Genomic DNA, 22847 nt, shown 5'->3' on the forward strand with positions numbered 1-22847 from the left:
TGTTGTAGACATGAGTGGAGTGAATAGTCACAGTTGATAGTATTAAAAATATTTAGGGCCAGATTCTGCCCCCTTCTTGTCAAATAGGACCTTAACTATTCAAAAAAAAAACAACCAGTCCTTGTATTTATTAGTAATAATTGTTAATCTTTAAGTTGCTACAGGGTTGCTTTTTTGTTTGTTTTTGTTGTTGTTTTTGGTTTTTGTGATACTACAGTCTAACATGGCAACCCTTCAGAGACTGTTTACCTGAACTCTTAATAGGCCTATTGAAATAAGGTGCTGCTGTCTGAATAAGGTAGTACCCACTGAGAAGTAGGAGATACTTGCCCATAGTAAATTGGATCCCACTAACAAAGAAAAGATGGCAAATGTGCAGTGCAATTTCACAGAAAGTTACAGAATGGGATCTTGTAAAATCTTTTTTTCCTCTCTTAATTTATGTCGCTCTCTTGTACCAGACCTTTGCTGAACGATTAATGGGGAATTTTTCGTTAGCTGTTCCAATATTCGTTGCCCTTTCCTGCTTTGGATCTATGAATGGTGGCATCTTTGCTGTGTCCAGGTGAGAAGATCCAGACGTTGAGTAGTGGTGATGGGGCCAATGTGGGTACAATTAAGGCATGACTCAAAACCAAGGAGTTCAAATGAAGCCAGGATTAATTCTTTTGCATATCAGGAGAGGTTGGCTATGATAGTTGTTATGACTTTTATTGTGTTTGGCATTATTAACGCATTGCTAAAACATTATGAATGGCTTTAAAAGGAGTAGCCTTTAATTAAATACTTAATTCATTATTGCTTTATTTCTGTGGGAAATGTGGGAAAACACTAATATTAACTGCTTGTAAAGATTGATATTCTTTAGATTAGCTTCTAACATCACTTAAAATCTGAACATCTTAAAAATAAATAGTACCGCTCAGGATAACTTTCACCGTGTTCTGTCTCTGCAGGGAGCTGATTTTGACTCTTTTTTGTAATAAGGGTATTTAAAATCTGTTCACATTTACTTCCCACTAGGATGTTCTACGTTGCATCCCGTGAGGGTCACCTTCCGGAAATTCTCTCCATGATTCATATCCGCAAGCACACTCCTCTGCCAGCTGTCATTGTTTTGGTAAATCATACAAACAAATGTTCCTGCCCAAGATTGCTTTCATGGGAAGATGCAAACAGAATGTGGGGTGCTGCTAGAGTTTGATTTGTTGATTTCTGTTTTGGGATTTGGTGAGGGACAGAGGAGTGTGGGCACAGAATGAGACTTTGAAGTGGTCTATTCTAGTGCCTCCTCCTTTGTGTTTCTGATGGTAACACTTTATTCCCTGAAGCATGCTACTTAAATTCTGCCTCATTACACTTTATTTCTAAGGATTTAGAAGGCTGAAAGGAAGTGATTAGTTGGGCCCCTTTCAGTGACACGAATTCTCGTTTGAAAAGGAAGCAGAGAAAGAAAATTCAAATTTCTGTAATTGGAAGCTCAGCTCAACAGTAGTGCCTGAGAACACCCAAAAGTGAAAAAATGCAAGCAGCTGTATACAAAGCTAATGCAGGGGGGAAGCCCTGACCACTGCATTGATTGCTTTTTAATTTTTGTGGGAGTGTATGTCTGAAGAGATGGGTAAGAGAAACAACTGTGGAACAGCTATGAGAAGAAAGGAAAAGCAGCAGGTAGCATGGTTATGGGTCAATTACCAATTCTTAAGACAGACTGGAAGCTGAAGGATGCCTCCGTGTTCACATGGGAGATAAGTTATGCAGCAAAGCATTCAGGGTGAAAAGAAACAATCACTCAGGCCCTAATTTTCAAACTCAATTGCCTAATTTTATGTCTAGAAATAAATTTTTCCACTTGTGGTTCGGTCTCAGCATCTTGCCCCAAAGAACCAATTCTCTGCGTCAGATGGCTTAACTCCTGTATCCCTGCTAAATTCCACTGACCCGAGTGGGACTCCATGTTGGTGTAGGAATCTCCTGTGCCAGTCAGATTGTAAGATTTGAGAATAAGTCAATACTTAGGTGCATTTTGGATATGCCTGTATCAGTTTAAAGACCTGTCTACAGCACAGTCAGACACAGGTGCAGCATGTGCTGATATAATCTAGCTAACTTTAGTTTGGCTAGCACAGGTGCTAATAGCAACAGAACTACAGCTGGATAAGCTAGCTCCTCAACTACAAGCCCACAATGGAGCATGGATACCTACTGTGCTTGCTTCCATGCTGTCATGGTTTCACTGTTGTTGGTACCTGTGCTGGTGAGATTAGAGAGAGCTCCAGTCACGTGCCCAATTGCAGTGTAGCCATCCATGAAATGATTGAGTTTACACTTCAATTTTGGTGCCCAAGTCAGTATTTGGTGCACTTGGGATGTGTGTGTATCAGTTTAAACATCTCTCTACAGCAGAATCAGATGCAGGTGTAGCAATTTGGGTGTCCAAGTTTGAAAATTGGGTTTGAGAGATTTGATTTTCCCTGAAATATTCCATTTGTTTTGCTTAATATTTTATTGGCTATTTTGTGATTTAGATTTTTGTTTAGCACAAGGGGCAGTGCAGCTTCCCTGAGTTCCTTTTTATAGTGCTAGGACCAGTTACACATTCTGCTTTTTTCCATGCTGTTTGTTATGCTGACCACTACAACAATGCAGTGAGCTTATCTGGTGGAGAGAAGGAAAGGTTGCAGGTACAGAAAGTGAGGAAGATATTGCTTATTACATGCCTGCTTATTTGTGGCAAGACGCATTCTTAAGATCAAAATCTACATGTAGGAAGCCCAAGTAACTGTGTGGTCCTATTGGTAACCTTTCTGGGTCTTATTCTGATTACCCTTCTCTACCTTTGGTTGCCCTGAATTTCAGCATCATGCTCAACAACAGATTTTTAGGGTGAAATCTTGTCCTCATAAAAGTCAAGGGCCAAACTCTTTTTTTAATTTCAGTAGGATGTGGATTTTGTCCCATCTCTTTTATTTGTAAAGAACCTAGCATGTTCTGAGCACTGTGTAATGGACTGGCGGTAAAAGGAGTGCTCAGCAGGGTTAGCCCTGTGTTTGAAATATTTACGCTCCAGGTCCAAATCTCAGCTATATCTCTACTGCTGAAAATGTGTGTGTGTGTGGTTTTGTTTTTCAGTGGACAAAACTAATACAGCTTAACTAGCTCTTGCTGTAATATCCTAATGGACACGAGGTGGAGGTAGCTTTTATCACAATTTAGCAAGCAAGGCTAATCCCCTCCCTCACCCCAATCTTGCCTTGCTACTCTCAGTAAAAACTACACAGCCTGTCTCCCCTAGGATTTTTCACTCTTTCCTGTGGCCATGAATGCATAGCCTGCAGCCGGGGTGACCTAGCCCATCATTCACAAATGTACAGGATGGCTAGATAAAAACTGAGAGCTTATTTACCCTGGTCATTTTAACGTTGCATTATTGTGATACTGAACAAGTTTGTAAAAGCTAGTAAGAATGCTGTCTCGCCATTTGACCGAGGCTATGAAGGTTCATTCTTTAATTTTAGCTGATCCCTGTGATTAAAAAAAAAAAAAGTTTGTAGTGTAGAAAAACATGCCACAGTTGCGGGTGGGGGAGAGTTTCCACACTACCAATTGGAATAGGGGTGGGCAAACTTTTGGGATTTGTCATGGAATGGAAATTGTCATGAATGGTCATGAATTTGGGATGGGGTGTGGCGGGGGTAAGGACTGTGGCTGGGACTTTGGGATCTGGGGTAGGGCTAGGAATGAGGAGGCCTGGGTGTGGGAGGGGGAGCTAGGCTGGGACAGGGGGTTGCAGTGTGTGGGTGTGGATAGTGCTCTGGCTGGGAATGCAGGCTCTGAGATGGGGCTAGGGATATAGGGCTTGGAGAGCGGAACAGGGCTCTGAATTGAGACTGAGGGGTTTGGAGGATAGGAGAGGGCCCTGCGCAGGGGCAGGAGTGTGGAGCATGGGTGATGGGGTGTTGAAGGCTCCAACCCAGGGAGTTAGCTCTGGGATGTGGTTAGGGATGAGGGGTTTGAATGGGCAGCAGAGTATTCCAGGCTGGGATCGAGTGCTTCAGAGGGTGGAGGGGAATCAGGACAAGGATGCAGATTCCAGACTGCACTTAGTTCCTCAAGCACGTCCCCTCTTCTGGCTGGCTTCTACGCACAGATCTGGCCAGGTGTCTCTGTGTACTGTTCCTCCCCTTCTGAAGGTGCTGCCCCTGCAGCTCCCATTAGCAGCAATTCCCAGTCAATGGGAGCTGTGGGGGTGGTGTCTGGGGAAGGGGCAGTGCATGGAGCCCTGGATCCTCCTAATCTTAGGAGCCAGCTAGAAGGGAGATATGGCACAGCTTCCAAGAGGTGGATGGAGCGGAGCAAGTCCCCAGCTCCACTTCCTAGTGGAAACTAGAGGGTTGGATTAAAAGAACTGACTGACCAGAAGCAGCCCACTGGCTTTAGTTTGTCCACCCTGTCTTTAGAAACGTGTTCAGAACTACAGGTTTAATTGACTGCCAAAGTGCAAAAGTCAAATTTAGACATAACCTGATGCATACACATTAAAGATCTCAGAGCACTTCTCATAAGGGTAGAAGTGAGTCCTAGTGTTGACTGAAATTTCCCCTTTGCCTCTTGTGTATATCTTTCTGTGTGACCATTAGCTGCTGCTCTTCATTCAAGAGGTGATTGCATTTCAGAGATGCCATGCATGTGCAGTTAGTGATTGGTTATGGGATGAAATCCATTCTATTGATTAAAAGATGTTGATGTAAATAAAAGTGGTTGGGGCATTAAGACCCTCTTATGCTCTGAATTTCTTTTGCAGCACCCTCTAACAATGATAATGCTCTTCACTGGGGATCTCTACAGCCTCCTGACCTTTCTAAGTTTTGCCAGGTGGCTTTTTATTGGACTGGTAGTTGCTGGCCTGATTTATCTCAGATATAAACGGCCTGACATGCCTCGTCCTTTTAAGGTAACATCTGCAATCTGAATGTTTTTACATAAATCTCTGTCCCTGTACTTAACCCTCCCTAGTCCACAGCCTGATGATAAGGGAGCAGATTTTCTGGGGTAAAATGTTGACCACTTTCAGGTGAGCAGTTTTTACACAATTTAATCTTTTATTGTAGTTTAAATGTTTAAGATTAGAATTTCCGTTTTTTTTTCTCTACAAGATCTCTAAAGAAACACAAAAATATCAATCCAGCCATGCTTCTTTCTAGAGAAGAAGTCTTTCTCGTTCCCTGTTGGTGGGATTAGGAGAGAAGGAGTTAAATGTTTATATTTAAGTTGGTGTGTGAAAGAGATGTTTGATCATTGTTGCTCGTGCTCACGTTGTGTTGAGGAAGTAAAGTGGTAGGTTCTAAGCTCTGGCTCGTATCTGTAATCTAGAAAATTTTGTGAAGATACTTCCCAATTGTGCACACTTATGTATCTTTCAAATGGCCGGTATTTGGGGGCACATCATCTGGGCCTCAGTCTAGCCACTGTTTTACAGGTCCAAACAGTGTAATCCATGTTCTTGCAATGAAAATTAATGTCAGGCACATATAGTAATAGTTAAACATCAAAAGCAGATTTTTTTCTTTTCTTTTCCCAGTCTCTCCACATCATTCATGATTATCAGGTACAAACATTAAATTACGGATATTTGTGCGCACCACTGATTGCAGGCCCCTTTATGTGTGAGCGCTGAATTGCACCCAGAAAAAATTGCTCAAAATTTGGCCTACTTATTCCAACCTTGATTCTGCTACCCTTATTTATATTGAGTAGTCCCTTACTATGTGAATATTCCCAGTGAGGTTACATGTAAAGCCAGACAATACATAGCAGCTATATCTACACGTTCCTCCTGCTTTTGGAGGGGGCATGTTAATGAGGCTGTTTGGAAGATGTTAATTAGGTGCTGACAAGAATATGTAACACCTAATTAGCATAAGGACAGCAGCGCGCTATTCAGAAGTGCCACTTTTGCAATGCACGCTGCCTATGTAGATGGGGGGCCTCTTGAAAGGCCCCCCACCCAGACTTTGAAAGCTCCTTCTTCCTAAAACCAAAACAAATTGTGAATAAGGGAATGTTGAAGTGTGGGGTTTATTTCAAAGCACCCGCATTTCTACAGCCCGTCTGAATTTCAAAAGCAGCACTTTAGCAGTGTGGCTAGCTGCCATTATGCTAATGAGGCACTGAATGTGCATGTCAGCGTCTCATTAACCTGTTCTGAAGTGCCTCATTAACATGCCCCTTCTGAAAGGGAGGGGCATGGGTAGATATGGCCAACGAGTAGCAAAAGTATATACCTATTTGAATATGGGAAAGAAATTTATTTAGAAAACAAGTCTGTCTTATTGCATTCTTTTAGGCATGTAAACAAAAGGACAGCAGCTTAGCACATTTTTCTTCAATTTCTTTTTTATAACACTGACAGGGCACAATAGAGAATTGGTAATGTCGAAGGGCAAAGGGGTCATCTCTTGAGAGTTCCGCATTACACCAGGCATCCAGTTAGCAGCAGTATTGGGCACTTCCTTCCAAGAGGTGAAAAGACAGCTTACAGCATCACTTTCAAAAGTGGAGAGAATTAATTGCTTTTTTTTTTTCTGTTTTCGGAGTGACACTGATAACTTAGGCGAATGGTTGCAGAGAATTACATCTTCATCTTTGTATCTTCGCAGAACAAAAAAGCAGTTATGTCATTCTTTAAAGACTAACAATATAATTTATTAGGTGATGAGGTTTTGTGGAGCATATTCACTTCTTCAGATTTAGAAATCAGCTAAATCTATTTCCAGATCTGAAGGAGTAGGTCTGCCTCACGAAAGCTCATCACCTAATAAATTATTTTGTTTGTTTTTAAAGTGCTACAGGACTGATAACTTTATAGACATGTTGTCAGAAGCACAGTACTTCAGAACCTGTAGGTTACAAATGCTAACAAATATCTTTTTTCTTTGGTCAAATACCAATCTTGTGCTCTTCCAGACAGATTTTGTTTTGTACCTTAGGAAGGATATCATTATGTACATGGCATTGACATCCTTCCTAAGGTACAAAACAAAATCTGTCTGGAAGAGCAGAAGATTGATATTTGGCCAAAGAAAAAGGTTATTTGATAGCATTTGTAACCGACAGGTTCTGAAGTATTGTGCTCCTGCCAACATGTTTATCAGTCATGTAGCACTTTAAAAACTAACAAAATAATTTACTAGACGATAATTTACTGTGTCATTCAGTAATCAAGGTTAATGAGAAGTAATAACTTTTTTTTCTTTGTTTTTTCTTTTGCCTATGTTACAGGTGCCTCTATTTATTCCAGCTTTGTTTTCCTTCATCTGCCTCTTCATGGTTGCACTGTCACTTTACTCTGATCCTGTTAATACGGGAATAGGCTTTGCAATAACCCTGACGGGTGTCCCTGCCTACTACCTCTTTATCATATGGGACAACAAGCCAAGATGGTTCAGAAGGCTCTTAGGTAAGTCCTCATTAATGTGGGACTCTTCTCTCTTTCTCAGAACTGTATAGTCTATTACTGTAATAGCTTTGCCACCTCCAAAACCTGTGCCTCAATTCCCTCTTGTTAAGTTTCCTCAAAAACTCCACAGCCTAGTTTGTCCATTGAGGTGATTTGGCCCTCCAGCTCAGTAAGTTACAAAAACTCCACCCTTTCCAGGCTATCAAAGCACAAATGTAAACACAAAGCCAAAGATGTCTTGCCAGTTTCAAACTGGATGTAGTTCCTCTTTTTTGAGGGTCTGGTCCATCTTCAGTAACTCATAGAACTTGACACACTTCAGCTCTCCATCTCACCTTTCTGCCACTCCCAGCCTCTTTTTTTCTTGTTCTCCCTCTTAATCCCTCCTGAACTCTCATGGGATGGCTCTTTAGTGAGCAGCAACTCCCAAGGCTTGCTTCTTTCTTGGATGTTTTCATTTTCTATTCAGTCCTCTTTCTGGCATCTGACTACCCAGGCTTCTCCCTTGTCTGTGACAGACACCTGATTAAGCCCTTTTATCCAGGGCAGCAAGTTAACAATGTCGTAGATGGGACTGAGAGCCATGTCCCCTTAAAGGGTCAGGCACTCCATGATAATTCCAAAGAAGACCTTTTGAAAACCACTGTTTTACAGGGATGGCAGAGCTAGTTGCTTTTCCATCAAATGCTGTAACTAATTGCCCGCAGTTAAACTAAACAGCAGATAATTAAAGGACCATGTCTGCGGCCAGTTCATTCTTTAAACCATTCAGCTCGTCAAGCTCTTTTTTTAAATGAGATGTTTCAGATAATTGAGCCCCTCTTCACCACAAAGCAAGTATCTGGTCCCATTTAACTTACTGACCACAGTCTTCTGGCTGTTCTGATAGATTAAATGTTTCCACGAGAGGACAACAGCTTCTGATGTCTAAAATATTGTCCTGAATATAGGCCTGATTCTGCTCACACTACTCAAACCAAATACTTATGGGCTTCCATAGGACTTAGTTAAAAGTAGGGCATGCTGGAACCAAGCCCTTTGTTAAAACAGATAGTAGATGGTGATGTGGCTCTTCATGGCTATAAAAAATAAAGTTCTGAGATAAAATACTCTACGTTAGACATATTGTCATGATGGTTGTTTACATCATTTCCTTGAATGAGTTCCAACATATATTCTGGAAGTAACACAGATTTTTTTTAAATAACATCTTCATCTGACTGAGGAAATTGTTTCTATACTATTTTTGGACCTTTTTTTAAAGGACATGACATTTTTGATGTGTTGGGGAACAGAGCCCTGAGATTCTTTTGGTTAGACAGATAAAACAGCCTGGTTAGTTTAAAAAGCCTGTCCCACTCCGTTTTTTACTTTTGTTGCTCAGCCCTATTTTGCGAGGTTTCATCAGGGAGCAGTGCCTATCTTTTTGTTTGCACTGAAAACTATCTCCTAAGAGATTTGAGAAAAGGTGAGTAATTTCTTAAGCAAACTTGGGAGAAAAGCATGCTTTATGCTGCAGACATTTTGTGAAAGATGGGGATTTCAATAGATGTTGACTTTCCCACTACAGTTTATTTAAAAAAAGAAAAAGAAGGGCTGTCCCCAGCTTCACTTTGCTGGACTTTACTGGGCTTTTAAAATGAGCTCGTCATAATAAAGTAGCTCAAGAGATCGGTGTGCGTGAAGCATGTACTTCTGCCAACAATTGTGCCTGCCAGCATGTGCTGAGTAAGACCTCACTTTGGGGCAGTTCTATTAAAGTCAATTGTGCTGTTAAAGTCTTAGTCAGTGTAAGAAGAGCAGAATTTGGCCCTTAATGTGTTTTAGGCAAAAGCTTAAAATAAATATATGGATTAGATGCTGTGCCATAATCACTTGCTTCCTACTTTGTTTTTAATGGTGTCAGAAAGTACTGGTACAAATGAAAACAATTTAATAGAAACCCAAACAGCAACTGGGCAACCCTGTTCTGAGTAGGTAATGCCCATATTAATTTATAATTTCTCTGTCTTGAAGCTTTGGAACTAGAAAATATTTTCTGGATAAGCCAATAGGACTTGTTTGCATTTTGTGGCAAGAGGCTCTAAGGTTTTGCAGCATAGTTACTTGAAACTCTGTGGCCACAGGATGCCAGTGTTGAACTACATTACTCAGGTGAAAGGAAAATATTCTCTTTAAGGGAGATTGGAAATACATTAGATCTTTTCTACCGGCTGATTCTTCTAGTTGTGCGGACAACACTGGATCCTCATGCAGGAAGTAAAGCCAGATGCCTCTGTGACACATGCATTCACACAGTGCTGGCTCAGAGGGGAAAGCAATGGACACTTGTCATGTGGGAGAAACAGCTTGTTCATTTGGCCTTTATTGTTCTTATAGTAACAATAGTAGGTAGAGAAAATGGATTCTGGCAGTTTTGAGATGGGGAGGAGGTGATAAACAGCTTTGTTTCAGGGTAAGCAGTGAGGAATACCCCTGAAGTAATTTTAAAAAAAAATTATTATTTTTCAGGAGTTGATACTGCTGCACTGTAATGACCAAAGAACATTTTTTCACATGCATTGTTTTAGGATAAGTCTATTTATAATGTTTCTCTGAGATCTGAACAGCAGGTCCGACAGCCATCGGGGCCCCCACGCAAACTTGGAGGGGCCCCTGTTCTGCATCCCCCGAAGGATGGGGCTAATGGTGGAGGGGCAAGGCCAAAGGGTAGTTAGCCTTAGTGCTCCTGGGAACACAGCACTGGGCCCCCCACATCCGTGCAGAATGACAGAGCAGTGTTATTGGCACGTCAAAGGGGCCAGAGCCCCTGGTTGATGAGCCTGGATCTGAATAATGCATTTAGATTATCTCCCACAGAGACTGCAATATGAGTATTTTTTTACTTATAAAGTTGCCATCTTTAATAAAAATAACTCACTCACCGTGAAATTAATATGTCTGGCCAATGCAGGTGGCTAGAAAGATGTTGGAGTTTGCCCTGTCCTCCCTCCCTCGGTCTCTGTCTGTATCTCTGTCTAATCTTGAACCAAACAGTTAATATGTTAACATTTCCCTAGTATGGGACTCATATGACATAGTTTTACCCAAAGTGCTTATGTAACCCACACACCTATGTGTGGGTCACTGTCTCATGTTGTAGCACCTAGACCATGTCACAGAGAAAAAAGAAGTATCCTCTATTGCCTAAGCTGAGAGGCAGCTGGCTTTTAGTTCAAACTGTAGAGGTGCCTGCACTAAGCTCCAGAGGTCTGAGGTTTGAGTCTGCCTGAGGGCAGTTACACTTTGACACATCATACCTCTACCTGGCTTTTTTCTTACATTTTACAGAATTAACTTAAACCCAAAGATCCAAGAAAAGTGGCACCCTACCAAACTAGACCAATAATGAAAATAATGTAACAGAGATCAGAGGTGGACATGAGCCAAAACACAGGAACTTGGGAGGTGTTTGTTAGCAGCCTTAAGTTTTGGATCCATGTGCTCAGTCTCTTTATAATGGGGCTGACTAGTCCCAACATTTGATGAGTTTAAAATTCATCAATAGCTCTGAATATTGTAGCTTGAGTCCCTGTCAGGGTACAGGTATATTGTACATGTAAAATCCACCCATTTCTTTAACTGCGATTTCCCAACATCAGAGGGTACCGCTTGCCCAGTCATGGTATAGCATGATATGTTCAGCACAGCTGAGTTAATGAGGTTAGGCTCCACAGGAATTCATCTCAGCTTTATGCTGGAGAAGAGCAGCCGATCCCTTGTCCTGACATATGCATGTCCACTAAATCATTGCTTTTACTGAGGGTTCCTTTCCAATCCCTGCCATTACTCTGTGGTTATAGATAACTTTGAGCTCCTGCATAGGATGCCTGGATGCTAACGAGCCATATATTCTAAGGGTCCTTTAGACCACTGTTTCTTAAACTATGTTCCATGGAACTCTAGTGTTCCGTGAATAATTTGCAGGTGTGGGCTGCTAGCATTTGGCAAAATAATCCAGTTTTACAATAAATTACCATTTTACTATGATTACAGTAATGGAAAATACCAAAACACCATTTTTTCTACATTTCATGAGACCAGTAGTAGTCTGGCAAAACTGCAAGGTGAACTAACATTGTGCTAGCCTCCCCCTCCTCTCATCTTCTCCTGTCTATACAACAGTGTAGCAACTAGCAATGACATGTGGCACATGCTCTATGCCAGAGTGGAGGCAACGCTGTCAGTCAGCTGATTGATGTCAGCCAATGTGTGTGTGGCATGTGATGATTTATTTTTACAGGTGTTCTGCATAAAAATACTATTTTTGGTGTTCCATGGTCTCAAAAAGTTTAAGAAACACTGCTTTAAACTGCTCTGGAAGTAGAAAATATGGGCTTTACAATGGATACAAATATGCCAGGTGGTACCAGAATGGTATAAGTAGGGTCTTAGTGTAAATGAGAATCAGACCCAATATCCCTGGACACTGCTTAAAGCACATAAGAACCATTAATGTTTGCAGCTTCTCACTGCCATAATCCAGATGACCATGCAAAGAAAAGAAAGCCTGACTTTGCATATTGTATTCAAACTCCTACCCCAACCAAAAGGGCAGAGAAGAAAAGTGGTGTAGAGAGAGATTCTCTGTTGTGAGACAACTGGGTCATTTACGCCTCTGCAGAGTGAGTGTAAAACACTAATAGATCAAAATGAGAGTTTTGCACCCATATTGCCCTTACTTTGCACTGGTGTAAGTGACTACACAAGGTGCTGAGCAGGCCCTCTGTTGGCAAAGATGCCTGGCAGTCTAACATGAGGAACAAGCAATTCTTTATTGGGTCAATATTTATATGATTGGTGCTCACATATGAATCACCAGTGTGAACAGGAAATCCACCTAAAGGACAAATCCTCCTTATCTCTGACACTTATCTTTAATAATAGCATAGGTTACAAAGAAGAAAAGGAAATTGTTTCTAACATGTGACATGGTTAAACCAGTGTAGAGATGTTATGTATCTAACTAATTAGGTTTATTTTGAACAAGCAGATTCTGACAACAGAATATGGGTGCATCACAGAATATTTGGGCCTTTATTCCAACATTAACATTATTTGTTGTGAGCTGAACAGCTATGCAGAAAATTTGCTCTCTAGAGATAATGTCTAAATAGAAAAGTCTCTCTAATAAATGAGAACTACTCTATAATTTGTAATTGCCTCCTTTGGCACAGAGCTGAGCAAAATGTGATTAGAAAAGGGGAGACAGCAATAGAGCTCTTTAAATTAGACATTTTATGATGTTATGACTGGTATATCTCAATACTTATGGCCACATATATTTGCGAGTTGCAGTTTTTCTCACAGAATCTTCTTTGATTACTTCCCACACATCTCCAGTTTCTTTACTTTTATCTTTGCAGACAAGGTAACTGAAACATTGCAAATCATCCTGGAAGTTGTCCCAGCAGAAGATCGCTTGAAATCGTGATCGTATATGTCCTGAAGAAACAGGAACTGTCTGGGAGTCCCATTTCAGCTTGGGTCATTAGAGTGAGGAGGTCTTTTTCCCCCTCCTGGAAGTTCAGTAAATTACACTAGCAAGTCACAATTGCAATGAAGCCTGAAAATGAATTGGTTATCAGAGCTGCAATTTTTACAATTTTCTTTAGAGTTGGTCTGTGGAAAGCACATCTTGATCTGTGTTGTAAAATAACAGAAGCCACAGAACTTTTGTGGACATCAACCCCATCTCTACTCTTTGGGAGAGTTGAGTCAAGCAGAAAAACATGAAAAATCCCTTTCATAATTCACTTTTATAATATTCTATTACATCAAGCCTTAGATCCTTCAATTTGGAAATTTTACTGTATTGTCAATGACCATTTGTTCCAGAAATGTTTCTGTAATCAGATACAGTGGAAAGAGTGTATCTTATACCATGCTCGTGAAGAACTTACTCTTGACTGGAGAGAAAGGAGAAGTAAAGCTCCTTAGCTAAAAGTTTGGATCAAACTTGTTCTTCCACACTTTCCACTCTTTACCCATATTTTACTTCTTGTGTCTCAACTGAAGCAGCACATCAGGCCCCCGCATACAAACATGGTGGCTTCACCCATCTTTGTGGTGGCCTAGTAGAATTGCTCAGAGGAGCCAACAGGCTTGCAGGGGGGAGGGGCCCTGGGCAAAGTGCATGTGCAGGGAAATGGCTCCATACTCTTAGAAGGGGTGGGCCTAGGAACAGCCAGCACTTGGTCATGCGAAAGCCATGCTGTGCTGTTCCCCGCTGCCAGCCAGTCCTCAGAGTGGGGCTCCAGGAGTGATTTAAAGGGTCTAGGGCTCCAGCAGCAGTGACCAGGAGTCCAGGGCCATTTCAATCACTTGGTCCCAGGGCAGTTACTCCCTTTGTTTCCCTGGTGGTGGATTTGAAATTCTGTAATAGTTGAATAACTGAAAATAGGTTCTAATATTTAATAATTTGACCAATTTAAAATGTTTCTACCTGCCTGAAAGTTATCACTAGTTTTATTGTTTCCATGGTATATGTATAAGAAATAGCTGTCCATTGTGTAAATGCTTTCAAACCAATCAAGACATTTAAAATTCAGCCACTGAACTACAGATGTTTGTAGTCTAGGCAAATGTGGGACTGTAGACTTCTTTTAGGCAAAGTTCCCACTAAAGTCAATAAAAGTTGATTAACAGGTGCGATTGGGAATACCACCAGTTGTGAAATCAATCAGAATTTTGTCCAAGGAAGGAGAGCTGTTTTGGAATAAACATACTAAATGGTAGGCAAACTATAGAAGATTTTGAATGACTTGGATATACACCGAAATTATGGGATGTTTTCTTAAACACACACCAAGTTCTTAGACCTTGAAATATCAGCAAATAATTTTCTCCTACAGAACCTAGTTATTGGTTCTCAGATTCAGCTGAAACTAGAGATTACAAAGGAAAAGGGATTGCAAAAATTGAAGGCAAAACTTGGTTCAGAATCAAGCTGACTCAGGCTATGTCTCCATTAGAGCAATCTGTCAACAGAAGTCACTGTCGGACGAGATCTTTTGATTAAAAGAAAACTGTCAACAGAGTGCAGCCACCCACAAAAGTGATCAAAAAAGTGATCTGGTCTGTCGACCAAAAGTGGCCTCACTTCTCAGTCCTCTCTTGACAGAATGGTGACTGGAAGGACAGCAGACAGGGTTGCCCAGTGACTTGGAAGCCCTATCTGTTGACTGAGGGCCCTCAGGAGCATCCACACAGCCTTTTTTGTTGGCAGATTCTGTTGAGAGAGGAGCTCTGCCTCGTGGTGGAGAGGCAGAACACTGTGGATGAAAGTACCAAGTTTTGTCAACATACTCAACAAAATGCATTTTGTGTGTGGGCACTCTGAGAGTTTTGTAGATAAAACCCTTCAGTGTAGATATAGGCTTAGTGGTTTTTTTTTAAATCCAGGTTGTTGTTTGGGTGGGGTTTGGCTCAGTTGTGACTTAGTTTGTCTTTTCCTGTTAATAATACTTTGCACAGTAGGTGAACACTAAAATTTAAATGCTCAAGAACATGGTTCTGTATGTCAGAGTACTCCAGCCTTACAATAAGATTTTACTGTTAGTATGTTACAAAAATAACTAGCTATTTACTGCACTACTTTTAAAGGTGTTGCCTATTAGAACACCACTTCCTTCTTCAAACTCTTTATGAAACAGGCATATATCTTTTAATTTGTAACTGTTGATGGAAGCATGAGAACTATCAAAACTTTTACAGTTAAACAGATGCTGTGATCTCAAAGTTATCAATTTTTAAAGAGATGAGGTTTGACGTCTGTTCACGGCACATTGTTCTGAGTTCTCTGCCAGTTTTTTTTATGCACTGTTTTTCTCTCCTGTGTTTGTGTGAAAGACCCACAGAACAAGGAAGATGTAGTAATTGCCGAGACTCTGTGCTGTCAAATGAACGAAGTAAATAGGACAATATTTTTCCTCTAATCTCTTTTTTGTTATAATAACCTTAAGTGTTTGAAACTACAGTAGGCAAATATTTTCAGACAGATTTTTTAAGTTGACTGGATCCCTTTTAAGTTTATTGTTGTATTTTTCATGTTATAATTGCTGAGATTGAAATTTAGAAGTCTTAAGAGAGCCTGTTCCAACAATCACTTTTCACTAGTATTTGCTTCATACAATTCCATTGTTCTAAGGAAAATAATTCAATTTAGTGCAATCACATATTTAAAAGGAGAAAAATCACTTGTGTAACAGCAGTGATTTATAAAATGGCACATGGACTTATAAGTCTAATTAACTTTATTCAGTTCCATGAATATACACAATGTTAATGCAAAAATATTTTGATGGATTGTCCTCTGAGTTACAAAAGGTCAGTACAAAGGACATGTTGGGTCCTGAAGCAATGTGGTATGGGTGCACAAAGCAGAAGAAAGAAATAATATAAAACAATCCTTAAATGCTGCTCTTGACATTTTCTAAGCTGTTACCTTCAAGTCCTTTAAGAAAGATCCGCTAAAACAGCATTTAAACTCAAATCCTGAGCCCATTCAAATCAATGGAACTAGTATTGAGCTAAGGATTTGCATCTTACTGTTACTAGTGTAGATAAGAATCAGAACCTTAAACTTTGATGCTACTTTTTTTGACCCTCAAGCCTCTTTACCAGCCAGCTGCTATCAAAACACCAGTTCCTGGGCAGAAGGGAAGTGAGGTTTTGTTCTTCCTAGGGTTGGTCTTTTCAGGTTCTGTGTGATAATCCCTGCGCAGGCAGAAGTCCCACTCAAGTCAGTGAGAATGAAAATTTTATCAATGTAGAGACTTAATGGGAGATTGAGGTGAATCCTGGACAGCACAACAGTTTGCAGACCAGGGAAGGGGGTGGCAGTAGGGTGACCATCCATCCCATATTAGACGGGATGGTCCTGTGTCTGGGATGTGGTCCTGTGTCTGGGATGCCAAAAGGGCATCCCTACTTATTTTTAAAAAGGGACTCATTGCCTTATATTTGGGCCATCCTCACCGCTGACCTCTTCCACCAGCGACTGCTGGAGGGAATGACTTCCCTGAGCCTTGGGGAAGCAGTGGGAGCTTGGGCTGCTGCCCTGTCCCTGCTGCTTCCTCAGAGCTCTGGGGGAAGGCCAGCAGCTGTGGCTTCCCCAGGGCTTGGGGAGTGCTGGGGCTTGCTGCTTCCCTGAGGTTCCCAGGGAGCACTGGCAGCTGCAGCTTCCCCAGGGCTTCAGGGCACGGCCAGCAGCTGCTGCTTTCCTGGGGCTCCTGGGGAGCTCCAGGGTCTGCCACTTCCCTGGGCTCCCAGGGGTCATTGGTGGCTGCTGCTTCTCTGGGGCTCCTGGAGAGGTCCAGTGGCTGACGTCTCCTTCTCAGCTCCCTGGGGCTCTCCCTGTCCCACATTTGGAAGAGGGAGCTATGGTTGCCCTAGGTAAACCACCTTTACACCCTCACTGTTCCCTGTTTCTCGGGAAGCAGACGTGGTGCTGGCAGGCCTGCTGATGTGGGGAGCAAAGAAAGAGTTGCCCCAGGGCCTGACAAAACAAAAGGGCCTAGAGCTATTGCAGTAGCAGGGGTGCCCAGAGACACATGCCCTTTACAGCACTGCTGGACAGACTAAGCACAAATGTGGTTTTTATTAGTGTGCTTGCTAGTTCTGTAGAAAAATGTTGAATCCACATTTTAAAGAAAAAAACAACATTCTTTCCCTTTAAAAATCGGTTTGCATGTTTACATGAGCTCTTTAGTCACATCTAAATATTATTACTGAAGGACTGTAAATGGTTATAAGCGTTGACAAGATGTTAATGTATATTTTATCAGTGTAAACATGTAACATTGTAGCATTTTTCTGAAAAGTAAAAGCCTATATCTTTTTATGCAACCAAACGCTTGCCTGAAACATAACTTGCCTATACGTACAGTTCTAAAAACATGTAATTCATGCTGTGTGTATTTCCATGCATGTATTAAAATTCTGTTTTAATGAGCAAACTTTTAAACAAAACTAACAATCAGGCTACTAGAAAAATGCAAATTTCTTTCATTTTTTTTAAATACACAGAGATAATTTACTTTCTGTACAGATTTCCAAATATTTTACTTTGGTTTTAGCAGATTAAATAATAGCTTTACTTATAGTCACAAAACCTATTTACCATGAGCTAATATATACCTGATTAGACATAATCAACTAAGGACCTAGCTGCTGTGAGCAGGAGTTGTTCACAAGGAAAAAACTTCCAAACAAGACACTAAACAATTATAGCTAACATGAAAAAGGATTTGAAGGCATATCTGTTATAATATCCATTTTGGCCTTCAACTTCATGTCACATGTTTAATCTCGAGGTCCGCAATTAGTATATATTTTGTATACAAAATGTTGTACTATTCTTTTAACTGGAATTGGTTAAATGTTTTGTATTTTGTAATTTCAATGACATTTCTTTTTAAATGGAAACAAATTCAGTTGAACTTTTCCTGAAAGCTTTCTCCTTCTCCCCTCCCCCATTTTTGGCACAAACTGTGGTTACATTTTAGTTTTTTTAAAAAAAAATAGAATTTTGAATTAAGAAAAGAAAATTGTTTCCTTTTTCCCTGCAACCCAACACCTTTTTTAAAAAAAAAGTCTATAGATTTATTCTAATTGCAGACAGTCAAAGAAATATAAGTCTATGTGGTTGAATATACTTTTGTTCTTATTTCCAAATGCAAATCATAATTTTGACCATCAGGTTTTCTTCTATTAAAGGAGAAAGGTTTTAAATTATTTGTTAGTATGATGACTAACTCATTTTTATAATATGCAATGAGATGTAAGGGACTTTGTATATTATCTAAAGACTTCATAGTTTCCAATGCAAACACAGCCTTTATATTAGGCTCTAGCCTAGTTTTGGTCAATAAGAATACTAGGAAAACAGGTAGTGTGTGTTTAAGAAGAAGACATTCCAGCTAATATATTTCCTGGTTTGTTCAATGTCTATATCAAACATTGTGTCCAATGACATTTGTGTATTAATGTGAGTATTCTAGAATAGACTAAAGAGAGTTATAAGAAATTTGATCTTGTTTAGACTGTGGGTGATTCTAGTATAGATGTAGCCTAAGGGAGGTCCATGGGAGCCATCAACTTCCCTCATGCCTAATGAGGGGCAGGAGTCCTGCGATCAAAGGGTGTGCCCTGTAAATTCGATTTAGCTCGTCCCCACTAGGCACACTAAATCGAACTCTGGAAGATCGACCATGGCAGAGTCAATCTTCCCCGTGGTGTAGATGTAGTCCTGGGAGGTGGAGCTAAGCACTGGAGGAATTAGCTTCCATTATAACAGTAATGAACTGGAATAAGAACAAGTAAAATCAGGCTGATGAATTTAATGTGGTGCTACTAAACTCAGTGGGCTCACCTCTGAAACAAATAGCATAGAATGAATTTAATTCCAATATAGACAGGCTAAGTTATGCCTCATAAGGTTTAAACGCAGTCAGGATTCTGCAATCCGTAAAATGCCAAGCGCAGGAAGTGAAGTTTGCATGGATTCAGTGGCAATTTACCCACTAATTATGAGACTGAGGCACAGCCTTTCTTGCTAAAGCAATTGTTGTGTCTTTGACAGCATCAGCACAAAAAAAGAAAAAAAAAAAAAGAAAAAAACCTCAATGGGAATAGTCACAGATCGGGCCAATGACCATAAACTTCTTGGCTATGTCTAGGTTACAGCAATTTGTTGACAGAAGGTTTTGTTGGAAGATATCATTCGTCAACAGATTGTGACCAAGCTGCCCAGCTGCTGTTCTCTCGACAAAATAGCTAACTGAAAGCACAGCAGACTGGGCTGCCTGGTGTCCTGGGAGCCCTGTCTGATGACAGAGGGCCCCCTGGAACATCCAGACCAGCTTTCTGCCAACAGATCTCTGCTGACAGAGGCCTTATAGCTCATGGGGTGTGGGATAAGACATCAACAAAAGTGCTGCATTCTGTTGATTTACTGTCGACAGAATGCCTTGGGAAAACAGCAGACAAAACTCTCTAGTGTAGACATAACCCTTGTGTGTGAGCTGATGGGCTTCAGCAGATGTTTAAACATAACTCAAAAGTGGAGGCTGCCAAGAGCAATGTATCCTATTGAGCCACAGGGGAGACTGGCTAATAGCCATGCCTTGCTTTTACACCATCCCAATTGCCATAAGGCAGGTGTGACTTCCATGGAAGAAGCAGTGGTATGAAATGCTGCTGAAGACTGTCTCATAAAGGACAAGTCAAAGTAACCCTGGCATTAATGCTAACAAATAGTGGTCTAAGATAATGGAAGAGGTGCATTAGCAACCCACACAGTGCTTTCCGGTATCAGCTACTGCTATGGGGACTACCATACCCATTTTAGATAGTTTCACAAGCAGCTTAATCTTAGGTGCCTCTGTTTAGACTCTCCTCCCATCCCAGGGAAGGTGGGTCTCAACATAGGTGTAATCCCATGTGGTGTATCACTTACTGAATTCCTTTATTTTAAATATCTTCTTGGACGGGCTACTCTTAGGCACGGCACTCCTTTATAGGCTGTTATCATCTTACTGATCTCCACCGTAGAATTGCCAGTGTGCCTGTGGGTGGTGCAGATGACCTTTCCACCACCTACAGTGTGTGTTGAAGTGTATACTACCTGGAATGTGAGTTGTCATCTGTTCTTGTGCCCACCCTTTGCATGTAGGCTGTGTTTGCTTTCACATACTACTGAAGAACTGAGCCCAGTCATTTGTGGTCTGGCTTTTCTATTCAAGCATTTTTGGTGGCTGATGCGGGGTTGATAAATTAGGACTAACAAGAACACTGTAAGATAATGGCAAGATTTGGTAATGAGATGTTTGGTTACAAAGGCTGCTCTGCACTTCATGAAAGGTGACTTCTGCTTCATATGTTTGAGTAAACTTCCCTCCATTGTGCCACTTAGCTTTTTGTAGTGATGGTGTCCTGATAATGTCTGGCCTTGCATTAAATATCTTGTTACAGGTGTTTAGATGAAGCTCAATGAACTGACAGTTGTGTTTTCTGACTTACATTTGGGGCTTTAATTCTTTTTTTCTTTAAAGTGTTGGGATGTCTTTTGAGACAGGATATCTCAGCTGTCATGTCCAACATGGCAATTGTTTCATGAAGCTGCACAACATTAATGGTAATGTCTTTTTACTTTGTGCTTTGTGGATGAAAGCTAGTGGTCAGTAGTCTGTATACACTGGGTATTTTCTGGTCACGCAGTTTTTGTTAAAGTGTAGTATATTAGTATGTTCACTTTGACTATGGAGTTTTGCATTGAATAATGGACTCTGTTATTCTCAAACTTTGGCAGGAACTCCAAGAAAATATAACTACAGTTGACCTGCCAATTCCTGTTTACATTTTTTGTTTTGTGTTTTTTATAATGAAAGGAAATTTAACTTAAACAATTTTTATTTTTTCCTTCCAGCACAATGAGGTTGTTTTATTTCATTTTGTTTCTTTTAAATGTCCCAAACAACAAAAATACAGTTATCAATAAAAATGCAAAAGAGCCGGGAGCTTGTTCACTTTAAACGCTTTCTGACATGAATGCTAGCAAAATTATGTTCTGTAACTGGGCTTTAATATTTTCATTCTGTCATATCGCGGAGGATATAAAGTTGCTACAGAAACATCTGTTGCTGGGACCAGTACTCTGTGAACATAACACATACTTTTCATGCATTCCCTCCATCACATAGAGAGCTACCCAGTTTTCCAGTTGGTAAGCATTTCTTCAGACCTCTTTTTCTAATCACAAGAGTTCAGCTAAATCTTTGAAATGAAAAAAACAAAACAAACCCATCTTGAGCCCTATGCCCATTTCTTAATGTTGCTGGGATCTCATTGCTGTGGTGTTGGAAGAATTTTGTGTGTGTGTGTGTGTGTGCGCACGCGCGGGGAGGAGGGTGCTAAAAGCCATTTAATGAAATTCTACATCCTCTATAGGATGGAAAGAACTTCAGACTGGGGGGCTACTGACCCCAAGTTCCCCTACCTCCAGCACCCCATCTCATCAGTTAAAATCAACACATCTGGAGATGTGTGCAGAGTAAATGAGCCTGAAGTAACAAGCCCCATAATGCATCCTGAAACTCACAGTGAACTGTATGACAAAGGATTAGATTCCTGAGTTCAAAGATGCAGTTGGTTTTTAATACCAACAGTTATAATTGTTTTTTAAAAATGCTGTAAAGATTTGTGTGATGCACTTTTTGTCCATCAAGTTGTTGTTTATAGTATTATCACCTCAGGGATGGGACGTATCTGTTTAAATATTCCTGGGGCAGTTTTTATTTTTATCTGATGTCCACTGGCTTTGCCTCAGGGAAAACCATTTGAGGCAGTTTTAGCTGCCAGTATCTATCTGCTACTCAGTCATTACTGTGTAATTGGATCTAAAGTACATTGTATAATTTACTAGTAGCAAGCTTTGCTTGCCTAATTGTGGTATCCAGCTGACTTCTAGAGATACTAATCAATGCATGTGCATAGTGCAGTAGACTGAGAACTATGTGGATGAGTGAGTAAGTCTTGAAGTGTATTTGCTCTTTCTCAGTCTCTACACATTTGAAGGTTATAAAAGTGTCAAAAAAGTTTTGGATATAAAGTGAGCATGGTGCTTATAAAAGATGCCAAACTGACCCACAACTGGAAACTGTACTCTATGCATAGACATACTGAAGTTCTTTGGACTGTGGATTTTTGTATTTGTGTCTTATTTTATATGTAACACAGCTGTTGTAAAGAAAAGCAGCTCGGGTTTTTATGGTTGTGATATCCATTGAATATGTAGCAAACATCTTAGCCACTCCTGTAAGTATAGAATCATTTTGTTAGGGGCAAACATTGCAATATGTAGTGTGCAGCCGGGTGGAAGCAATGAATTTTATTGAATGTAATGGACAATATTTACTCATGTACAGCCTTGCTGCAAGAACTTCAGTCGCTGTTTTCATCGCAGTTTTCCAATGCACTTCTTTCAGATTGAGCCTTTACATGAGGATACATGGTTTACATCTCGTGGTGTTCCATTTATTTATTCTATGTTCTTAAGGTGCACCCAGACTTCATTTACAGATTATGAGTGTCTGTGTCCTTTACTGGCTTTACTGCAAGTAAAGATTTTATGAGATCTGCATTAAGTTTAAACCTGCTCACCCATCTTCTATATTTTTCAAACTTTTTTTGTATTTGAGAACTGTGATGTCAAAACAAAACAAAAAAGTTATCCAGCAGACACCAGCTGAAAGTGGTTTTTTTCCAACTAAACTATTCTTGTCTTTCACATAACTGCATGATTTTCAAGTACTTACACAGCAATTCTTCCCAAGACACTGCAAACATA

General features: G+C 40.5%; 1 protein-coding gene across 1 annotated transcript in view; it reads left to right on the forward strand.

Moving 5' to 3' along the window:
* Positions 1 to 12932, forward strand: part of SLC7A11 (solute carrier family 7 member 11) — an 86374-nt gene extending 73442 nt beyond the window's left edge. The window contains exons 8-12 of the mRNA XM_074991928.1: positions 462 to 565; positions 1024 to 1120; positions 4805 to 4954; positions 7282 to 7459; positions 12865 to 12932. Coding sequence (XP_074848029.1) covers positions 462 to 565; positions 1024 to 1120; positions 4805 to 4954; positions 7282 to 7459; positions 12865 to 12932 — 597 coding nt within the window. The remainder of the gene's footprint in view (positions 1 to 461; positions 566 to 1023; positions 1121 to 4804; positions 4955 to 7281; positions 7460 to 12864) is intronic.
* The last annotated feature ends 9915 nt before the right edge of the window (positions 12933 to 22847 follow it).

Source organism: Carettochelys insculpta, chromosome 4, assembly GCF_033958435.1.
Source record: "Carettochelys insculpta isolate YL-2023 chromosome 4, ASM3395843v1, whole genome shotgun sequence".
NCBI lineage: Eukaryota > Metazoa > Chordata > Testudines > Carettochelyidae > Carettochelys > Carettochelys insculpta.